Here is a 17,755-nt window from a genome sequence, read left to right as displayed (position 1 = left end):
CCCGCTTGTGTGCCTCTGCCTGGGTGCTGCTTCAGGGATCCCCTGGTTGGTGAGGTAATGAAAATAAATTTACTTTTTGCATTTCGTCTGTAGGCTTTGTGTTTGTTCCTGTATCCTGCCAGTGTCAGCTCACACAGAGACCTAGACAGTTCCAAAGCAGCCATTATCTTATCATTCTGCCCATTATATTAATGAACTTGCTTCTGCAATGGAACACAGCCAGCTACATCCCTTGCTGACATAGCAAGTAGGAAACGCGCATTACCTTACTTGTTTCTGAAAGCTAGACTCCACTTACAGCTTGCAAAGGTAATTAATTCCCATGCTGAAGGGACGTAAGTAGGCAGGCAATGGGACTAGCCACTTCATGGCTTTCTTTTACTAATTACCTCTACTGAGCAAGAATAAGCTGCTTGCCAGCTAATTACCCACAGAAGCCCCACTGGGGTTCTACATCAGTTATGTCCATTTTTAGATCACTGCAGCTGACTCTTACCAGAGAAATGCTGCCTCCTTACACTAAAAGGTCACAGACTCATTTAGACTGAATCAGCCCTCAGCTGGTCTCTGGTTCATCCTTGTGTTCAAAGGCAGGTCAACACCAAATTCCCAGCAGGGTGCTAGGGGTTTTGCCCAGCTGGATCCTTAAAGCCTCCATGATAGAGGCTCCGGAGCAACATGTCCCAGTGCTGTTATCTGCACCTTTTTTTTTTTTTTTTCCCATATATGAAACCTCTCTAGCCTCCAGGCAAAGTATGAACCATTAACCACTACCCTTTGAGCCCAATGATCCAGCTAGTTATTAACCCATATAGTAGTCTACCCATCGAGACCGTAATATCCCAAGTAGCTTATGAGGACAGTATTGCTAAAGTCAAGGTAGATGTCATTCATCACTCTCCCCTCATTCACAAATCTAGCTACTTCATCATAAAAGACAATCAGTCAGTCAAACATCCTTTATCTTTTGTACATCCATGCCTGCTATTCCAAATCACCTTCCTCTCTATGCTTGCAGAAACAACCTTCGCTAGAAATCTACCTGTGAAATATTTGCCTTTCTTAAGTTACCAAATATCTTCTTTGATATCCATGACCTTTCAAAGATGATAGTGTGTGATAGCACTATGACATCAGCCAGCACCCTGGGTTGAGATTTCTCAAGAGATCTATGACTCAGTCTTCTTCCACTACTGGTAGTTTGACGACACAGAGGCTTGGAAGACTTTGTTGGGGAAAAATGAGGCAAAGAAAGCATGGAGTACCTCAGCCTTACCTGTATCTGCAGTCACTAAGTCACCCACACCATCCAGAAATGGGCCACATTTTCCCCATTTATTTATTTACTACTAATGTAGCAGTAAAAGCTCTTCTTGCTTCCCTTGATGTCCCTTGCAAATTCAACTCCAGGTGAGCTTTGGCTTTCCTAATACCATCCCTACTTGCCCCTGCAACGCTCCAAAATTCTTCTTTTGTAGCCCATTCCTACTTCTACCTCTTGGATACCACTTCTTTGCACTGGAGCTCCATCATAGGTTATCTGGTTAGCTAAACTAGCCTCCTGATACATTTACTTGTTTTCATGAGTACAAGGATGAGCTGTTCTTGTGCTAAGAGGAGGTTGTCCTTAAAGACCTGACATACTAGGTCTTTCAAGTCAAAGCAAATAAATACATGCTCAGGGCTTAAACTTCCAAAATTTAATTTCCCGAATTTAGAGATTTCCAGGTGTTAACAGGGTAGTGACTCCAGCCCTACTGGAAACTTACTTATTGTGCTATGTGAAAAATCTCTAGCCCTGCATGTAAAGTCTCATGCAACACACTTAAAGCATTGTTACAAGAGTCATTGACTGTTACATCTGCCTACACACTGGTCACATCTCAGTTTGCAGAAAGACGTCTTCAACATTTCCTGCTTCCAGTGCATTGAGCTCATCACATAGCAGGGTAGATGACAGAAACAAGGGTGTGGATCCAAGGCCTGTGATTATTAGCCAAGAGTGCTGGTACAAAGCAACAAATTTCTGGGGCTCGAAACCAAGGAGAAGAGAAGCCAGGAACTGAGGATGAGGAAGTCATGTCTGTGGTGCAGGTGAAGCAACAGGTGTAGTGATTGGTAGAGAACTCTGACTGGAAACCCATTCTCAGTATTTTCCTGTTGTCACTACAGCTATGAAATCCAGAGGGCTTATGGGGATTGCACTTTCCACTAATACATACACAATGGAACAAGTCCAAAAGGCTTAGGTGCTGCAAGTGAAACAAGCTGCGGCCAATGATGTCTCCTTTCAGTTTGTTTTCACCCAAAGTAACACCAAAAAATGAAGGTATTTCAGGAAAAAAAAAAATGATTCTGGTTGTACAGCTGAGGCTGCAAACATCTGAAAAGGCTATAATGTGATCAGCCTTAATGCTCCCTCCTTTCTCTTATTAATATGCCTTATCTCATGACTCTAATTGTGGGAATTAGCTTACTTTTTTTTCCCCGAGGGACTTATTAACATTTATATTGAGTTTGCATCCAGAATGCCCCAGTTACACGAACTACTGCAGAAGCACATGAAGTAAGTGTGATCTATATATGCGAGAGGACAAAGCACAAAGAAATTACAGGGTGCATTTACAACATACAAGAAAATAATTCCCAGTTGCACGGCATGACTCTCTTTTTGAACAATCAATGTTTTCTTTAAGATCTTCACTGGGGAGTAAGTGACATTATAGTGTAGAAACGAGAGGAAGAAAAGCAAAGGAGACAAAAGCATGGAAGGGACTGAAACTAACTGCTGAAGTACTGAATCAGTAGCAGAGTAGAACAGTTCGGAGGAGGTCCAGATGTCACGGGGAAGAGGGTAAATATAATCAGCTTCCAAATTTTAGAGCCCTTAAATGCCAGAGACTATAATATTTTCGGGCTATCAAGTAAGTGGGGCAGATGTTACTGAGTTTGATCTCATCCTGGGCTCTTTTTTGCTTTCAGAAAGGAGATTGAAAGCCCTGGAAAAGGCTGTAGTCTTGTTCATTGCAAGTTTCTTCCAAGCTACTGCCATTCTCAGTGCAGAACAGAAAAAAAAAAAAGAATTTGCAAACAGCTTTATAGTGTCTTGGAAGCTCTCTAAGGCATCCAAGGGGATCTATCAAAGAAATAAAATGTTGCATGTGTACTTTAGAAAAAAAGAAGTTTCCACTGGACAAACATATTTATTGTTTTAAAATTCCAATGTCCCCTACATTTGACACCTAATCAACAGCAATATAACAGCAAAAGAAACCACTGCTAGGAAAACACCTTCTCCTGGCTACTACAGTTACATAAACAAATAGGTTAGCTATTGAATTGTGCTTTGGATAAAGGCAAGTCCATGCTACAGGTTCTGGAAGAACACAAAGCATCTGCCTGTGTTATAAGCACTAATGAAGTGGAAGACATGGCCCATGACCCACCTCCCAAAGCTTAGGTCTTACTGTGGCTCAACTTCCAATGAATGCAAGGATGCAGCATGGTTGTGGGGACGTGGTTAGGCCTGGTGTCCAGGAGTCTGTGCTATCAGCTAGAATTGAGCGACTCGGACTTAAAATAATCCCAGAAGCTATTCAAACAAGCAGTCCCACCCCAGAGCAGCAACAGCTTCTCTTCTGGTAGGGTGCTTCACTGAGGCTTTATTACTTGGCTACCTCCCTTTCCGTCCTTGGTATGCCACAGATTGCTAGAAGCAAAGAGAGCCTCCCTACTCCCCCACATTTGATCATCCCTAATTACCTCCCCCAACGCATTGAACAAAATCCTTTCTTTGGAAACCTGGGGGTTTTGCTGTATCAGAATTGCTTCTCTATTTCTGTCATGCACACACAGACACGCAGAATGTTCTTAAATCATTAAGATGCAAAACACATTGTTGCTGAGCCACTGTTTTCAAAAGCAGTGTTTCCAAAGCCAGCATTTCCTGAAGCCAATGCTTCCTGTGGGCTCCCTAGAAAAAAAAGGGTTTATGGAGCTAATTTCTGCAAAGCCTGATGTTCCAGTCAGTCAATTGTGTGCAACTATTGCTACATATTCCCGGTTTAGAAGCCTTCACTGTGCCATGCCCTTGCTGCAGCTTCTGTACCACCAGTTGCCTCTCTCAGACGAGAACACATCCTCTTTCCCTCCTTACAAAGTAACACAGCTGTAACTAACCCCAAGAACTGCCACAAGTCTCAAGTGCTAGAACCAGCATCATTAGTCACGTCCTCTGAATATCCTAGCGCTGTATTTCCCCTCCTATGTTAAGTTGTTTAATGGTGAATTGATTTACTGAATAGGCAGTAAAGTACATATACGTGTGTGTGTTAGGGGAAATTGGGGCAAAGTGGAGAAAGAGCAAAAGAGGAGGATGACTGGAATCATGACAAACCTGGGTCTGGTTCCTGCACAGGCTTCCTTGTGCACCCAGCTGCCATATTCCCTGCTCCTCAGATCCCAGCTGTAAAGTGGGAAGCACACCTCAGCGAGGTGTTGCAAATATAAACACACTGGAAGACTGCGTGAAGTCGCACACCTACAGCAGTAAGTCATGTAAACAGATCGGGTAGGAAGGAGCAGTATCTGTTCCTGTAAAATGGGATAAAGCGTAAGTACCGAACAGGGTGAGGCAGCTGGGGCGGGGAAACAGACCAGACAGGAATGGGGAGATTCCTACCAGGAATGAGATTCCTGGTTCATACAGACTCTTGTCTGTTATTGTTTCCTTCTTTCCCAATCTGTGTTTGAAGCAGGAAGAGAGGGGAAATGGCATGTAATTCGGAACACAGCACTAGACCTCGACTTACCAAATGTGCTTTTGATAAGCCTCCTGAACTTTCTAAGGTTTCACTTCCTTACCACTTCCTCAGCCATGGAAGGTATTTACCAGTGGTGCAGTGCTTCTTTCATATGTCACATGGCAGGGTAAAACCCCTTCTCCTCCAACCATATGGTTCTTGTAAGACTTCACTAATCTAGCAGGTACATCTACTAACATTTCCTTCATCTCTTTGCCACCCCTTTCAGGGCAATCTTTATTTCCTTTTTGCTCACCCTCAGTAATATTCTACTTTACTTCTCTAGCCATATCTTTCCTATTAAGGAGGAAATCCTAATTAATCCCCTCCTGGGAGTCTACTGCTTTAAAAACCGGTCGTTTGCAGCAGGTTAACAATAAATGAATGGCAAGGCTTAGTCCTTGGAATTTGTCACTCAAACTGAAGGCAAAGATTTCAGGCATTGTTGTGTCAAATAGCTAACACATAAAATGATGAGGAGATATATGTGATAGATAAAAGGATGCTAGATTATCTTTCTGGAAGCAAATCCCGAGAAAGGCCTTTTCAATCATTGCACAAGCTTTTTTGCTTTCCTCATCCTACACAAGCCAAGGATTGGGAAACACCCATACCAAGGGAGACACCTAAAGCCAGACAATCATTAAGCATGACACTGGGCGTGCCTTCATTAGTGTGCTAGGCGTGTGAGAGCGCCATTTAGAGAAAGATATAAGATAGCAGTTTATTTGTAAAACGGAGGAGACCTCGCCACAGTTGTTGTCTAAAGCTTTCGACAGGGATGGTCAGGTGAGTTCTCAGGCTCCAAAAGCAACCTTCTCCATCCCCCTCTCACCGTCACACCACGCTGTAAAGCCAGCCTTTTTCTAGTCAATACAAGACTTTCTACTAATTATCACATCAAGATCCAGAGTTATGACGTTTCAAGACAGTATGTTCCCAGTCAGAACAGGTACTGCAGACAGACAATATTTAAGATTTGGGCTTTTTTGGCAAAAGCATACCTTTGGTTTTGTGGTTCATTCTTTAGGATGTTACATGCCGACTGTGCTACAGAACATTCACATAAATGAGAAGCACTAGTTTCAAAAAGAACAGCTTGAGAAAATAGTAAACTGACTCGGATTTTAAGGAGTACAAGGCTGGAAAGCAGGCATCAGTAAAGTGCAGGCATCAGTTAAACCAACCTTGCAGTAATGTAAACATTAAGAAAAGACTGCTTCTCCTGCCTACGTTTTTTTGGTTATACTTGTACAGCAATAAATCACACTTTAAAGACCACTCCACACACACTTTAAGGTGATAAAACAGCTTTCCACTAGTGATTAATACATCGCAAAGTCAATTCCACCATCGGTTAAGCTTTAGAAGGAAACTACTACATTTCAGAGTGCATGTGTTCGTTGTGTTTGATATGAACTAGACCCTAGTTAGTCCACGGGACCAACAGTATGTTGCATGAGCATTCACAACTCTCACTGCAGTTCAGGATGGCAGAAAAAAAGCAGCTTCTGGTCCCAAGACTATCAAATTTAACACACAAGCCTAATCCATACAACCTGTTCAATGAAGACTAAGACTGCCATAAATCTAGCTTAATAAGTAATGTTGCAACTACCTATTTGTTTTCAATATTGAGGCAATTAGGGTAAACAATTGAACCTTACCTTCATTCCTTTAGTAATTCCATTTTTCTTATACATTCCACTTTTTAAGAGGTTATTCTGTTTCTGATGATGATGATGATGTAGATGTCCATTGCAGACAGCACTGGGATTAGCCATCTGTTTAAATTAGTCAGATTCTCAGTTCTTAAGGGTGTCTCAGGTCTTTCTACTGTAAAAAGACAGTGGGACGAGCAGATAAAGTTCTTGGTTAAGGCCTGAAAGGTATCCAACTGGTCTGTCAGGATTTTCCGGGATGAGAGGAGGAACTATCTTTTGCAATATCTTAGAAACTTAAAACTGTTTCTTTCATACACCTTCAGCCCCAGCAAGCTAGAACGCGAAATACATAGCAGAAGGTGTGCTCTTAAAATCTCTGAAAAATACTGCTCATTGCTGGCTATTGTATGAACACAGCTTCTATGAGTCAACAAGACTGCTGCAGCTATCAAGGAGTGGGTGGATTCAGAGGCGGAGACACTTAAAGATATATTACCTCTTAAATATCTCCCAGTGAGGAACATTACGTTTCTTTCTCCTGATTACACTCAACATAGAGCTACGTCACTCCGTTTAGAGTAGAGTAACAAAATGTTTTGAAAATTTAAACAGAGTAATCTTTACAATTACATGGTTCATCCTGCTAAGAGCACATTGGCCAGCAAAAAGTAGTATTTCGCTGAGTAGAACACAACAACTTTTTTTCTTTTGTTTTTTAATGTCTTCTTATATAGGTAACATGATAGACACACCATTAATGCTGCAAGGAAATGGAAAACATTTTAGTATTAAAACGAAATTTTATCTAGAGCTAGAAACAATATATTTGGCCCTATCCTACAGATGCGTGCACAGGTGTTTACTAGAGTGAACTGTCCCTTTAAACTCAGTTTGGCCAGTAATGGAATAAATGGCATGCTATTATAATTAATCGGAAATGGACTTTTATAAAGTTGATTAATTTAGTTTTAAAACAAGTCAGGCTTTAATCACATGTGAAACTACTAAGCAGGACTAAAATACATCCTTGCTTTTAAGACAAGAGTTTATTGATTGTGGAAATACATATATTGCTTTTGCTGAACCAAATTCTCCTGTTTCAGATTTTAGTGGCAAAACATAGAAGTATAAGCATCTCTGGCAGCATTTGAGAGAATTCCTCCCAAAATAATTAAAATTAGCATGGAGACAGATTAAAGGAAAGCTGTATTATAGTATCTATTTTGGAAAACAGTAAGGATGAAAGTCTTGGAGAATAAAAATATTTGGAGATTTTTAATTAGAAAAAATTACTATGTCATCTTGGCAATGAAATGCAATATACAGAAAAAGCAGCCTACAACTTGAGTATGTGGAATGCAGAAGATTAAATCTTAAATGAACCACTGCGAAAATATACAAGGAAACACATTGCCTTGGTTTTGGAAACTTGTCTTAGACATGTACTGAATTGCTAAAATGTATTTTCTCCTTTGAAGTGATCTGGAAAGTGGGATATCTTCGATGTGTTGGAAAACTTTTGGTTCCTACCCAGGAGAGACTTAAACTGAACTGTGTTTAAAAGAAATATCTGTGTATATTTCCTTCTGCATTTCACCTCGTTTCATACCACCCAGTGGCCTGCAGAGACTTCTACTGAGATCTGTAGAAAACCTCCATGATACACTATAGTGTAGCACAACTGAAAAAGCAGTCCATCTCTAGGTTTGATTTTATATCCTTGGAAAGAAGCCTTTTACTTACATATTCCAATTAATAAGACAGTAGTAGTTTTGGTCAAGAAGATATCCCCTTAACTGACTAAAATGACACAGAGCAGTAAACCACCAAAATGTTTGCTTCTGTTACACCAGATTCACCATCAGAACTCAAATTTTCTAGGTTTCACCTTTTTGGTGTTTTTCCTAGGCATTTCTGTATGAAAGTATTTTTCAGTCTTCATTAAGGCATTTGTAAGGATAACTCAATTACAGATTAATTGTGAATATGTAGTGATAAATTATTGGTCATGATAAGTGGCTAGGAGTTCATATTTGCAAGAAAAAGACTAAGATGAGGACAAGCCAGAAATAGGCAGAAAGAACGGTCAGTAATAATTCCCTGCATATCTATCACCTATGGTACCATGATAAATAGTACAAAATAATGTAGAACATGCTCTCTGCACCTGGCATCCCCCTCCCACCAAGAAGCATTCTTCATTTGGGAATTGTTTCCTTGATTGTCACAGCAAATCAAACATCTGTACAACATCCTGTCTGCTCACTCAGTTGCTGATCATCTTGACCCTGTTGGGATAAACACAAGACAAGAAAACTTACCATAGTAGCATTCTTCCCCTTAACAGCTTCCAGTGTCTCAGCTAGCACCTCTGCCAGGTATGCTTCCCAACAGACTGAGCACCTTCCAGGGCACAAAGTGATATAATTAACATCTCATATGTGTCTTATTTTTTTTTTTCAGTTAGGTTTATGGGGGATTGGAATCTCTGATTAGGTAACAGTTCAGATGATACAAATTCTGTCTCTGGTCCCAAGGTGTAAGTCTACACTTCTTATCTATTTCAAGGCCCATGAAATACCAGTGCCCTTATATGAATAAAATAGTGAATTAAATATGCTATATTAACTTTAGTTTTCAACATCTCTAACATTTAAGAACACAAACAAGCAGCACTTAAAAAAAGAGACTACATTTAGATATGAATTTAACTGAGCAATTTTAAAAACCTCAGAGAACAGGTGTCCTTTCAGATTTCTTTTAACCATGCTCTGAAAGCCAGAGCTCACAAAACAAACACCATTAGGGGCTGAGTATAATTCCTGCCCTGATTCCATTCAGAGCAAGTGATTTATAGAAGAGATGAGTCTGGCCAAATACACACAGATGATCTGTAAACAGGATGAAGTATTTCTCCTGCAGTAAAAAAAAATGTTGAATTGTGACCTTCAGAACTCCATCTCAAAGCCATCTGTTCCTCAGGCTTCTATATCCATATCTATCATGCTACCAATTAGCTTCATCTAAATCTAGTACTCAAAAATATGAGTGTCTATGCTGCCTGGACACCGGAGGAAGGACCCAATAATTGTGTACTTTGCAACACCAAAACCACTACCAGCAGTACCCTGTCTTTTTACCATTCTGGGAAGTGGGAGGAAAAAAAATTGCTATGTTGACTGTACAAGAACTGTGTGTATGTAACTGCAGCGGACCCCAGTCCTACTTTGATTATATGTGTGCTTCTCTTTAGTGGCTTAGGTACTGGTCAGAAGTGACAAAGTTGCTCTTCGTATATTAGCAAGAAGATGGTTAATTTCTAAGATTACTACCAGACCCCACACACTGTTCTACATAGATGCTGGTAAAGTTTGTAAGATGTCACTAGAATTATTATAAATCTGTAGAAGAGACACCAATAAATTCCCAGGGTCCCTTTTTAACATGCCATTAGCATGGTAACACCATTGGGTGTTTGCTGACTCACTTCTTGAAATTAGGATAAAAGTGTTTAAAACCTTTGTAGATGCTTTGAGACAAATTGCTGAGGAACAGCAAAAGTGAAGTAAAATATATACAGTTAATTAGCTGAGATTTAACAACAGAGCAGAGAGAAAAGGGAGGGGTAGGGGTTTGTCTAAGCAGTTTCTCAGTTCTTGAGGAAAATAACTTTTCTGCTATGCACTACCATTGTTACACAGGATAGGTTAAAAGGTTGACCTCGGCCGACACATTCAAGAAATGGGGGCAAAACCATCTAACCTTCTATGAGATTTTTGGCCCAGTCAGACCATTTAGTGTCATGAGAGTGGCCACAGGGTCCCCATTTATAATGGCACTACTGGATTACCTACCAATAAAAAGAGTACATGTTGCAAGAAAGCATGAGAGCTGATCCCCAGAAAAGTGTAATGTCATAAGCCAGAAGGATTTCCACAGGATTCCTGCTCATCCCAGAGAACAGTTAGTTGCGGCATAGTTGTGAAATGGTATTGCAATCTAGTTGCAAGATCTTGATAATTTCAGTTCATGACATGCAAATTTACATGCCACATGAAACAATAAGGATCTACACCAAGACATCTACTAACTTCATGCTTATTTTCACTGGAGAGACACTAGTGTCAAACAGAAGCTGAAAAAACTGGGAGCCTAACTCTATTTGTTAAAAGTCATGGTTCTAATAATATTTTTAAAATAGCTGCAGAGCATGCCCCGGTAATGGAGTACACAGTTAAAAAGCATTTTGCTCTCCCAATCACTTCTCTTACAATGGAAGTCCACCTTATAAACTCTGTGTACCATTGATGACTTATTCTCTGATTAGGATCCCAGTATGTTTGGTGCCAGTGGACACATAGCTAACAGAATTTCTGTCTCAGGTATGTAAATGACTTATGATATAGCAGCACCAGTGAGGCTAATATAAATGAACAAATGGGAAGACACCATAACAACAAAGCAACATAAGAAACAGCAAGTACCAGGCTATCAGCTGGCCAGTGATCTCCCTGGGTGTCTTTCCAGATTCATCCAGACTTCATCAGTACTCGCTGTAGGCTAAAACTCCTAAACGTTCACATGGAAAAACCCTTAATCCATGTTTGCTCTTTAAACCCTATCTGGCCAATAAATATGTGGGAATGAGTAGGGATATGACTCTATACCTGGGCATAAAACTGCACAGAAGTGCTGATGGGTTCCCTCAAGTCCCCTTGCACAACCGTCCCTTGAAGGATATACAAAATGCTTTGAAATTGGTTGGGAAATAATCCTAGAGTGTCTCAGAACCAAGACCCATGGCATAGGCGGATGCACGCAACCAGCATTGCAACAGAGAGGACAAGGTACAACTCTGGCAGGTCCATGCATCATCTGCAGAGTCCAGGGGCTGGAGAGGAGAGAAGGGCACAAACACGCTCCCCAGCAGTGAGGTAGAGGAGGGTATATAATCTGAGTTACATTAGATATCAGTGGCTGGGAAGATCAACCCCAAGGAAAATTTGCACGTTTTACAGCTTTGTTGGGTTATATGAAATTCTGGAAGAGAGGCTGTGAGATCTCCAGAACAGGAAGGTCCTGCCAACAAGGTAGTCTTGTACTACTTCAAATTTCCTTGAATTCACTGTAAAATGCTCACACTCTGGCAGGAAAAGCACAGCCAGAGGTGTTGGCACAGGTGCAAGAAGCCATGTCCAGCTGTGAAAGCTGAGCTAGCCCTAGGAAACAAGAGCCAGGGGAGCAGGCAAGGACTTGGAGGGTGCAGTCTGACATGCTTACAGTCCTGCATTGCAGCCTGTTGTTGGACCCAACTGTTGAACAGACAGATTAGCCTTATACAGTCATTTGATTGCTCGTTATAGAAACCTTTCTGGGTGAAGCAAGAATACCAGTTTAGCAATTTTATCCTGTCAGCATGTACAAATGACTACTGTGTGCTAGGAAGCAACTTTTTTTCCTTACTTATGTAAACTTCTTTACCTTTTGCTCTACAAGTGCATATCAAGTCTTGATGAGTTTTCCTCAACATGGCTCCTGTCCTAAGGGACATGGAAGTTGACATTCTGCTGGCAGAGGTCCCTCCTCCACACCTCAGACTGCAACTAAAACTTAAAAGAGGTGGCGGTCTCTTTAAGGGTTAGTGTTGCTTCATAGTTCAAAATGTTATTCCAGGCTTCTGAACTGCATTGGTTTTCCCTAAGAGATATTTTTGGAAAATTTACTCTGGTAGTTCACAAGGAACTACCAGGGTGCAAGAACTTCTTAGGAATCATGGATATAGGTACCTAAGGAAAGAAAGCCTATTGTGCAAACTTGCAGTCTTTACACATGGATTCACACATCTGAGGGGTCTACAAAAGATTGAAAATTTCATTTGGTACACTATGAAGCTACAACACTCCATCGAAAAACTGTTTGGGTTTTTTTTTCCCCCCCCAAATGGCCCTTGAAAATTGGTTGTTATTTAGCACAGCCCCGATGGATTTGTTGATTTTTAATCACAGAGGTGGGACATTACTAACCTACTTTCAGGCTCATACATCAAGGAGTGGCACAACAGCATGATTCTGTGGGAAGTCATATGTACACAGGTACATGAAGAAAGCACTTCCACAAGGAAAATACGAAATTCCACATTTTTTCAAGCAGTTGGCATTTTCTACCCCTCCCCCACATCTGATCCCATGTCTCTAGAAGGGGGAAAAAAAGTCTATAAGCCCCCCAAAATCCAGCTCTGGGCAGTCCAGAACAGGTGTCACCTTTGAAATGTGACACACCTCATTAATCCTCTCCAGTTCTTTCTTTGATGGATGGCCCAAGGGAAGCTCTTGGGAAACAGCATGAAGCAGGCAGAGACTTGATCTTTTACATTTTCCATCTGAATTTCATCTGTATTGCTTTATCATCACAATCCATTGTTTTGCTCTTTCCTTCCTTTCAACAGATTTTTGTGGATAGGCTCTCAGTAATGCACAAAGAGCTTTTGGCCTTCATCCATCCTTCTTGCCCACAAAATCATCAGTGGGCTTCAGAAAAAAAAAAAACCAAAAACAAAAACCACAAACAAACACAGAGTAGCCACTGAAAATTTTGAGAATTCATATTGCATGGCACTAATAAAAAATGTTTGCATGGGTATAAGGAAGGGAGGAGATTTCCAGTTATGATCACAGGCTAGCAGCAAAGCAGTGTTATACATGAGTATTTAATGGGAATCAAAGGTTTACTTTGATGTGAGTAAAGTCACTGAACTGCTCAGAGCATGAAATCTACAGGACACAGGCATAAATCAATACACCCATCAAAAAGATGTGGAGAACTAGGTGCCCTGTATGAACACTTCTTAGACCACCCAGGCTGGCAGTTCCATACACTTCCAAAAACTTTCCTTCAGGCTTATAACTCCTATGAAGACAGGGGTGAATTCAGTTTCACAACTTGATTACACTATGTTCATGAAGGGATCAGAAACTGTTTTAAAACCAAATGACCCTTCTTATCTCAGAAACTGTTGGCTGAAGGGACTGAAGAGAAGTGCCAGTGAAAGAAAAGAAGTTTTGGTAAAACCACAGCTGAGAGAGGGATGAAGTGCTACTAATTTAAATGTAGGTACATTTCTACCAATTGTTTACTTTGAGGAGAAAGGAGAGAAAGCTTCCTCACACCTACGTGAAAATACATGTTTTCAAAGGGAAGCTCAAACATTGTTGACTAGAGCAGATGCTCTATTTATGCTGCTTGCACACCCCTGGCTCAGACATATTCTGAATTTGGCTTCCCACCACCTCTATGTCTTTTGTTTCAAATTTGTTGTAGGCTCTTCAGAACAAGGCTCTCATTTTACACATGGAATGTAATGAAGCTCCAATCACACCTCCAAGTGCTTATATGACACTGGAAAGAAATTATCTTTTCTTGAAAAACAGAATAAACTACAGAGAGAATTTTGCTGTTTGGTATCAGTGCAACCAGGACTAGTTGTGTGCACTAATGAAATTAAATCAAAGCAGACAGGACCGCATGAATTGCCAGACCATCACAGATAACCCAAGTACCCTCAATCACACTGGACATCTAAAAACCCCAAATTAAACACAGTATGCATAACATTTCTGATTTTAATACTGAATTCTATTAAACCCTCCCTGGATGCACTTAGTGTTAGTGTTCCAGTGGTTCAGGGAAATGTACTGAAACCGTAACGTACATTTCTCTGAGCAAAAACAGTGGCTAAAAGGAGATGCATGAACCAAGCACAACTGTTTTACTAATTTGAGTTATGCAGGACAGTATTATATGTCTGAAAGCCAGATCGTCTGATTGTTGGACAGCAAGATCTTTAAGTGTTTTGTTTCTGTCATTTTTGCTTTTACCACTTTAATATGTAGGTGTTAAAAAGACAAATACAACATATTTCTTGCTATCCACAGATGCCATTCCCTTCTCTAATACAGCTGAAGTCTCATTCTACTCTTGCACTACAGTAATACATTACTTAAGTCAATATATGTCGGTGGAGTAACAGCAGTATGAATAAGTTACTGGCTGTGGCAGACGTCTTCAATTTCTAATGATTTTTTCATCCTAACTTTTGTCAAGAGTGTGTCAGCAACTAGCAAAGTTTTCGTGGACTGCTGAAGAACACTTCAGATTATTAAATCCATGGATCATTAATTATAGACTAGTAAAAGATGACAGACTGGCATATTATAACCAGACCTAAAGCTTCACGTATCAGCATGTACACATCACTTTGGATGTTACTCTGGAACTATAAAAGGAAACCACACGTTTCAAATCTTCAGTTTATATTCCAGAGCCATTAGTGATGAAATCTACTATTCAGGCCAGGATTAGATAAAATTAATAAGATAGTCTCTGTTTTTTTTCCTGGTTATAATCAGTGGTACGCATCTTAAAAATCTTAAGTCTGCATTAGCTCAGTTATAGAAACAAAGGAGGCTGTAAGTTTTGAGTAGAAAAAAAAACAACACTAGACTTCCAGGTAGCCAAGTTTCTACTGGTTAATCAGATGTATTATGTTATGAAGGAAAAGCATGATGGTTCAGGATAACTCAGTTACTGTGATTGGTAGTTTGGGGTGTCTTCTTGGCATGTGATTCTTGCTGATATTTTTGAATGTCAATTAATATTGTAGAGCTGTGTTTGTCTGGACCATTTAGACCTATTAAAACTTAGACTAAGGTCCTCTGCTGTTTTGCTGTCACTATCATTATATTTGTAGTCCCTTTGTTTTTTTAGTGTCTATAAACTGAAAATTAAATTATAATATTATTGTATGGTCTAAGAAGTTTGCATATAACCTCTGATTTTGGCCATTTCTCTTGAGAAATGAGGCTTCTAAATTCTTCTTTCTTTCCCTTTTGTTTATTCTACCATAAAACTTAAATCCTCAGACCACGTGTACTCTGTATTAACAGTCTGCCATTATCATAACTGATCTACTGGAAATTCAGTGACAGTTGCATTTTCCTCTCAAAATACCTACTTATCTTTACCATTTTTGGTCATTATATAGATGACAAAATCATTTTATCATTGTTTTCATGATTTACTGGGCACAGTGAATATCAGGTATTGAAATATCATAAAACAAGTTTAAAATAATAATGATTTGAGACATCCTCCTTTCCAAAACTTTTAGATGCATTTGAGTCATATTTTCAAGTACTAATGCAAAATCTTTTGTTGCTATTGAAAGCTGGGGATCTCTTCTGACAGAAAGTTAATTTCTAACAGCCTGAAATCACCATAGTTAGAAACATAGGCTTTGCTGCAATAATCTCAAAGTGTTATTGTAGGCTTTGCAGCGGAGAGGGAATTTTTCTGACTTTTTCATTTCAAAGAATTCTGCTAACTCTTGTGTACAAGAACCTGATGCAAACATTTTTCCAAGATCTTTTCAGATGGACATATGGAACTCACATTAGGTAATAAAAGAAAGCACAGAACAAGCTACTCTGCTTGTAGGGAAAAGGTATGAAAAATTACCTTGGGTTCAAATCCCCAAACTTACATATTTGGGGAACTATTCACACCCTTAGCACAAGAACTACAAGTTCACCTTTTTCCACTCACTGTACAAAATAGTCTGCCAGACAACCTCAACACTGCCAGAGCAGTCAAGAGTAAAACAGGTAAACAGTTTATCACTTGTAAAGGAGGCAACTGGATTTTATCCACATCTCACTTTCCAATCCGGATAAAACAGTTAATTTTATTCACTTTATATTTAGCAAGCAAGTAATTTTACTATTTTTTTTTTAAGTACACCGCTATGAATACTCCTATTCCTTCAAAATGATAAGTATGCCCCTCACAAAAACAATGTGTCCACCAAGGCACAGAAGAAACTTCATAAAGACTCACATCAATAAATATCTTATACCAAAAAACTTGTATTTGGTGTTCTATAACAACCGGTATCACAGGCCTGAGTAGAAAAAGCCCAAGTTTCCTTTTTTATGGAACAACAAAATCTGCTTTTCTTCCTCCTTGTTCTTTCATGATGTATGATAAGACAACAGGTAAAAGGGCTGCAAGCCATAAGCATATAATACTGTCCCCTGGTTTCTTAAACAATATTACCAGAACTTGTTCTCTGTGTGTATCCAGATGTCAATCAGCTGTAAGTATAACATTAGGAATGGAATTGTTGGGATTTTTGATATATGGTACACATATCTCGTTAGGAATCTGTACCCAACCCCAGGATGTTTGCGACACCTGACACTTTAATCTCCTTGCAAGGATTAAGACCTTACAAATTGCACAGTTGATATGGTTCTGTCCCTATCTATTTACAATACAAAAATACAAAATACCTGACTGGAATGTCATGGTCAGAGAAAACCAACAGTAATACAGAAAGTCGGACCCAGACAAAAAGAATAACAGTACAGTAACTAAGAGCCTGCTGCAAAAATACAGCAGTAAGCACAAGGAAGCCTAGTATACCCTTCTGCTCTAGCTTCTTCCACTTACAAGTATAATGTCATTACTACAGTCTTACCTAGTATTTGATTATAAACTTGAATCTGCAATTGTTACACCTCAAATGAAAAACTTCTTCATGTAGCTAGACCCAGTGAAGTCAACAGAACTACTCACCCAAGCGAAAGCCTGAAAGAACTTTACAAGCACCAGGTAGAAGCAAAATCTCTTTCTTTGGACATTTTTCTACTGACCTCTTTCTCCAGCAGTGTGATCCACAGCCATGTAACCTCTACAGCTGTCCAAGGCAAATTTCAGTTTACTTTTCCGAGACCTCCTGCCATTCAGGCTAATTTGTTTGCTGGGCTCCACAATTTGGAACGAGCCAGTGTGGTATTGTCATTGTTTTCAGTCGCTGATGTGATGAATAGAGCAAGGACAGCTCTGTGCCATCTGTTCCTTCTCTGTGTCATCACCACATCAATCCAGACAAGTCATTCTTAGCTACAAACATCTGGAACATTAAGACAAATGATACTTAACCAGGAAGACAAATCTCCTTAGTATTACTAATAAAACTGAACCAAAAGACATAGGTTTAACCTATGTTTAATGATGGAATTTCAGTCTGTGAACAGGAAATTAAGAAGTGATTTCACACAAAGCTTAAAGGTTATTGCTCATTGTTCTTGCAATGTAATGGTTTGGTTCTTCCGGAAGCATGAGATTTATACAGGTCCAGCTGAGAACTAGCAATGCTACCCAGGTAAAAAAAAAAAAAAAGCATTGCAAAATACCCAAAATCTTTTTTTTAATCTAACATGTGGCTCCATT

At 39.7% G+C, this 17,755-nt stretch overlaps 1 protein-coding gene across 1 annotated transcript in view; it reads right to left on the bottom strand.

Annotated features, from left to right (window-relative positions):
• Positions 1-17,301, bottom strand: part of SPTLC3 (serine palmitoyltransferase long chain base subunit 3) — a 99,237-nt gene extending 81,936 nt beyond the window's left edge. The window contains exons 1-3 of the mRNA XM_074820581.1: positions 17,176-17,301; positions 8,788-8,869; positions 6,470-6,638 (exon numbers count right to left, since the gene is read on the bottom strand). Coding sequence (XP_074676682.1) covers positions 6,470-6,586 — 117 coding nt within the window. The 5' untranslated portion in view covers positions 6,587-6,638; positions 8,788-8,869; positions 17,176-17,301. The remainder of the gene's footprint in view (positions 1-6,469; positions 6,639-8,787; positions 8,870-17,175) is intronic.
• Positions 17,302-17,755: the final 454 nt, after the last annotated feature.

The sequence above is a fragment of the Strix aluco genome, chromosome 3, assembly GCF_031877795.1.
Source record: "Strix aluco isolate bStrAlu1 chromosome 3, bStrAlu1.hap1, whole genome shotgun sequence".
NCBI classification, from domain to species: Eukaryota; Metazoa; Chordata; class Aves; order Strigiformes; family Strigidae; genus Strix; species Strix aluco.
The sequence above is the reverse complement of the archived record's forward strand: the minus strand, read 5'-3'. Positions and strand labels throughout refer to the sequence as shown.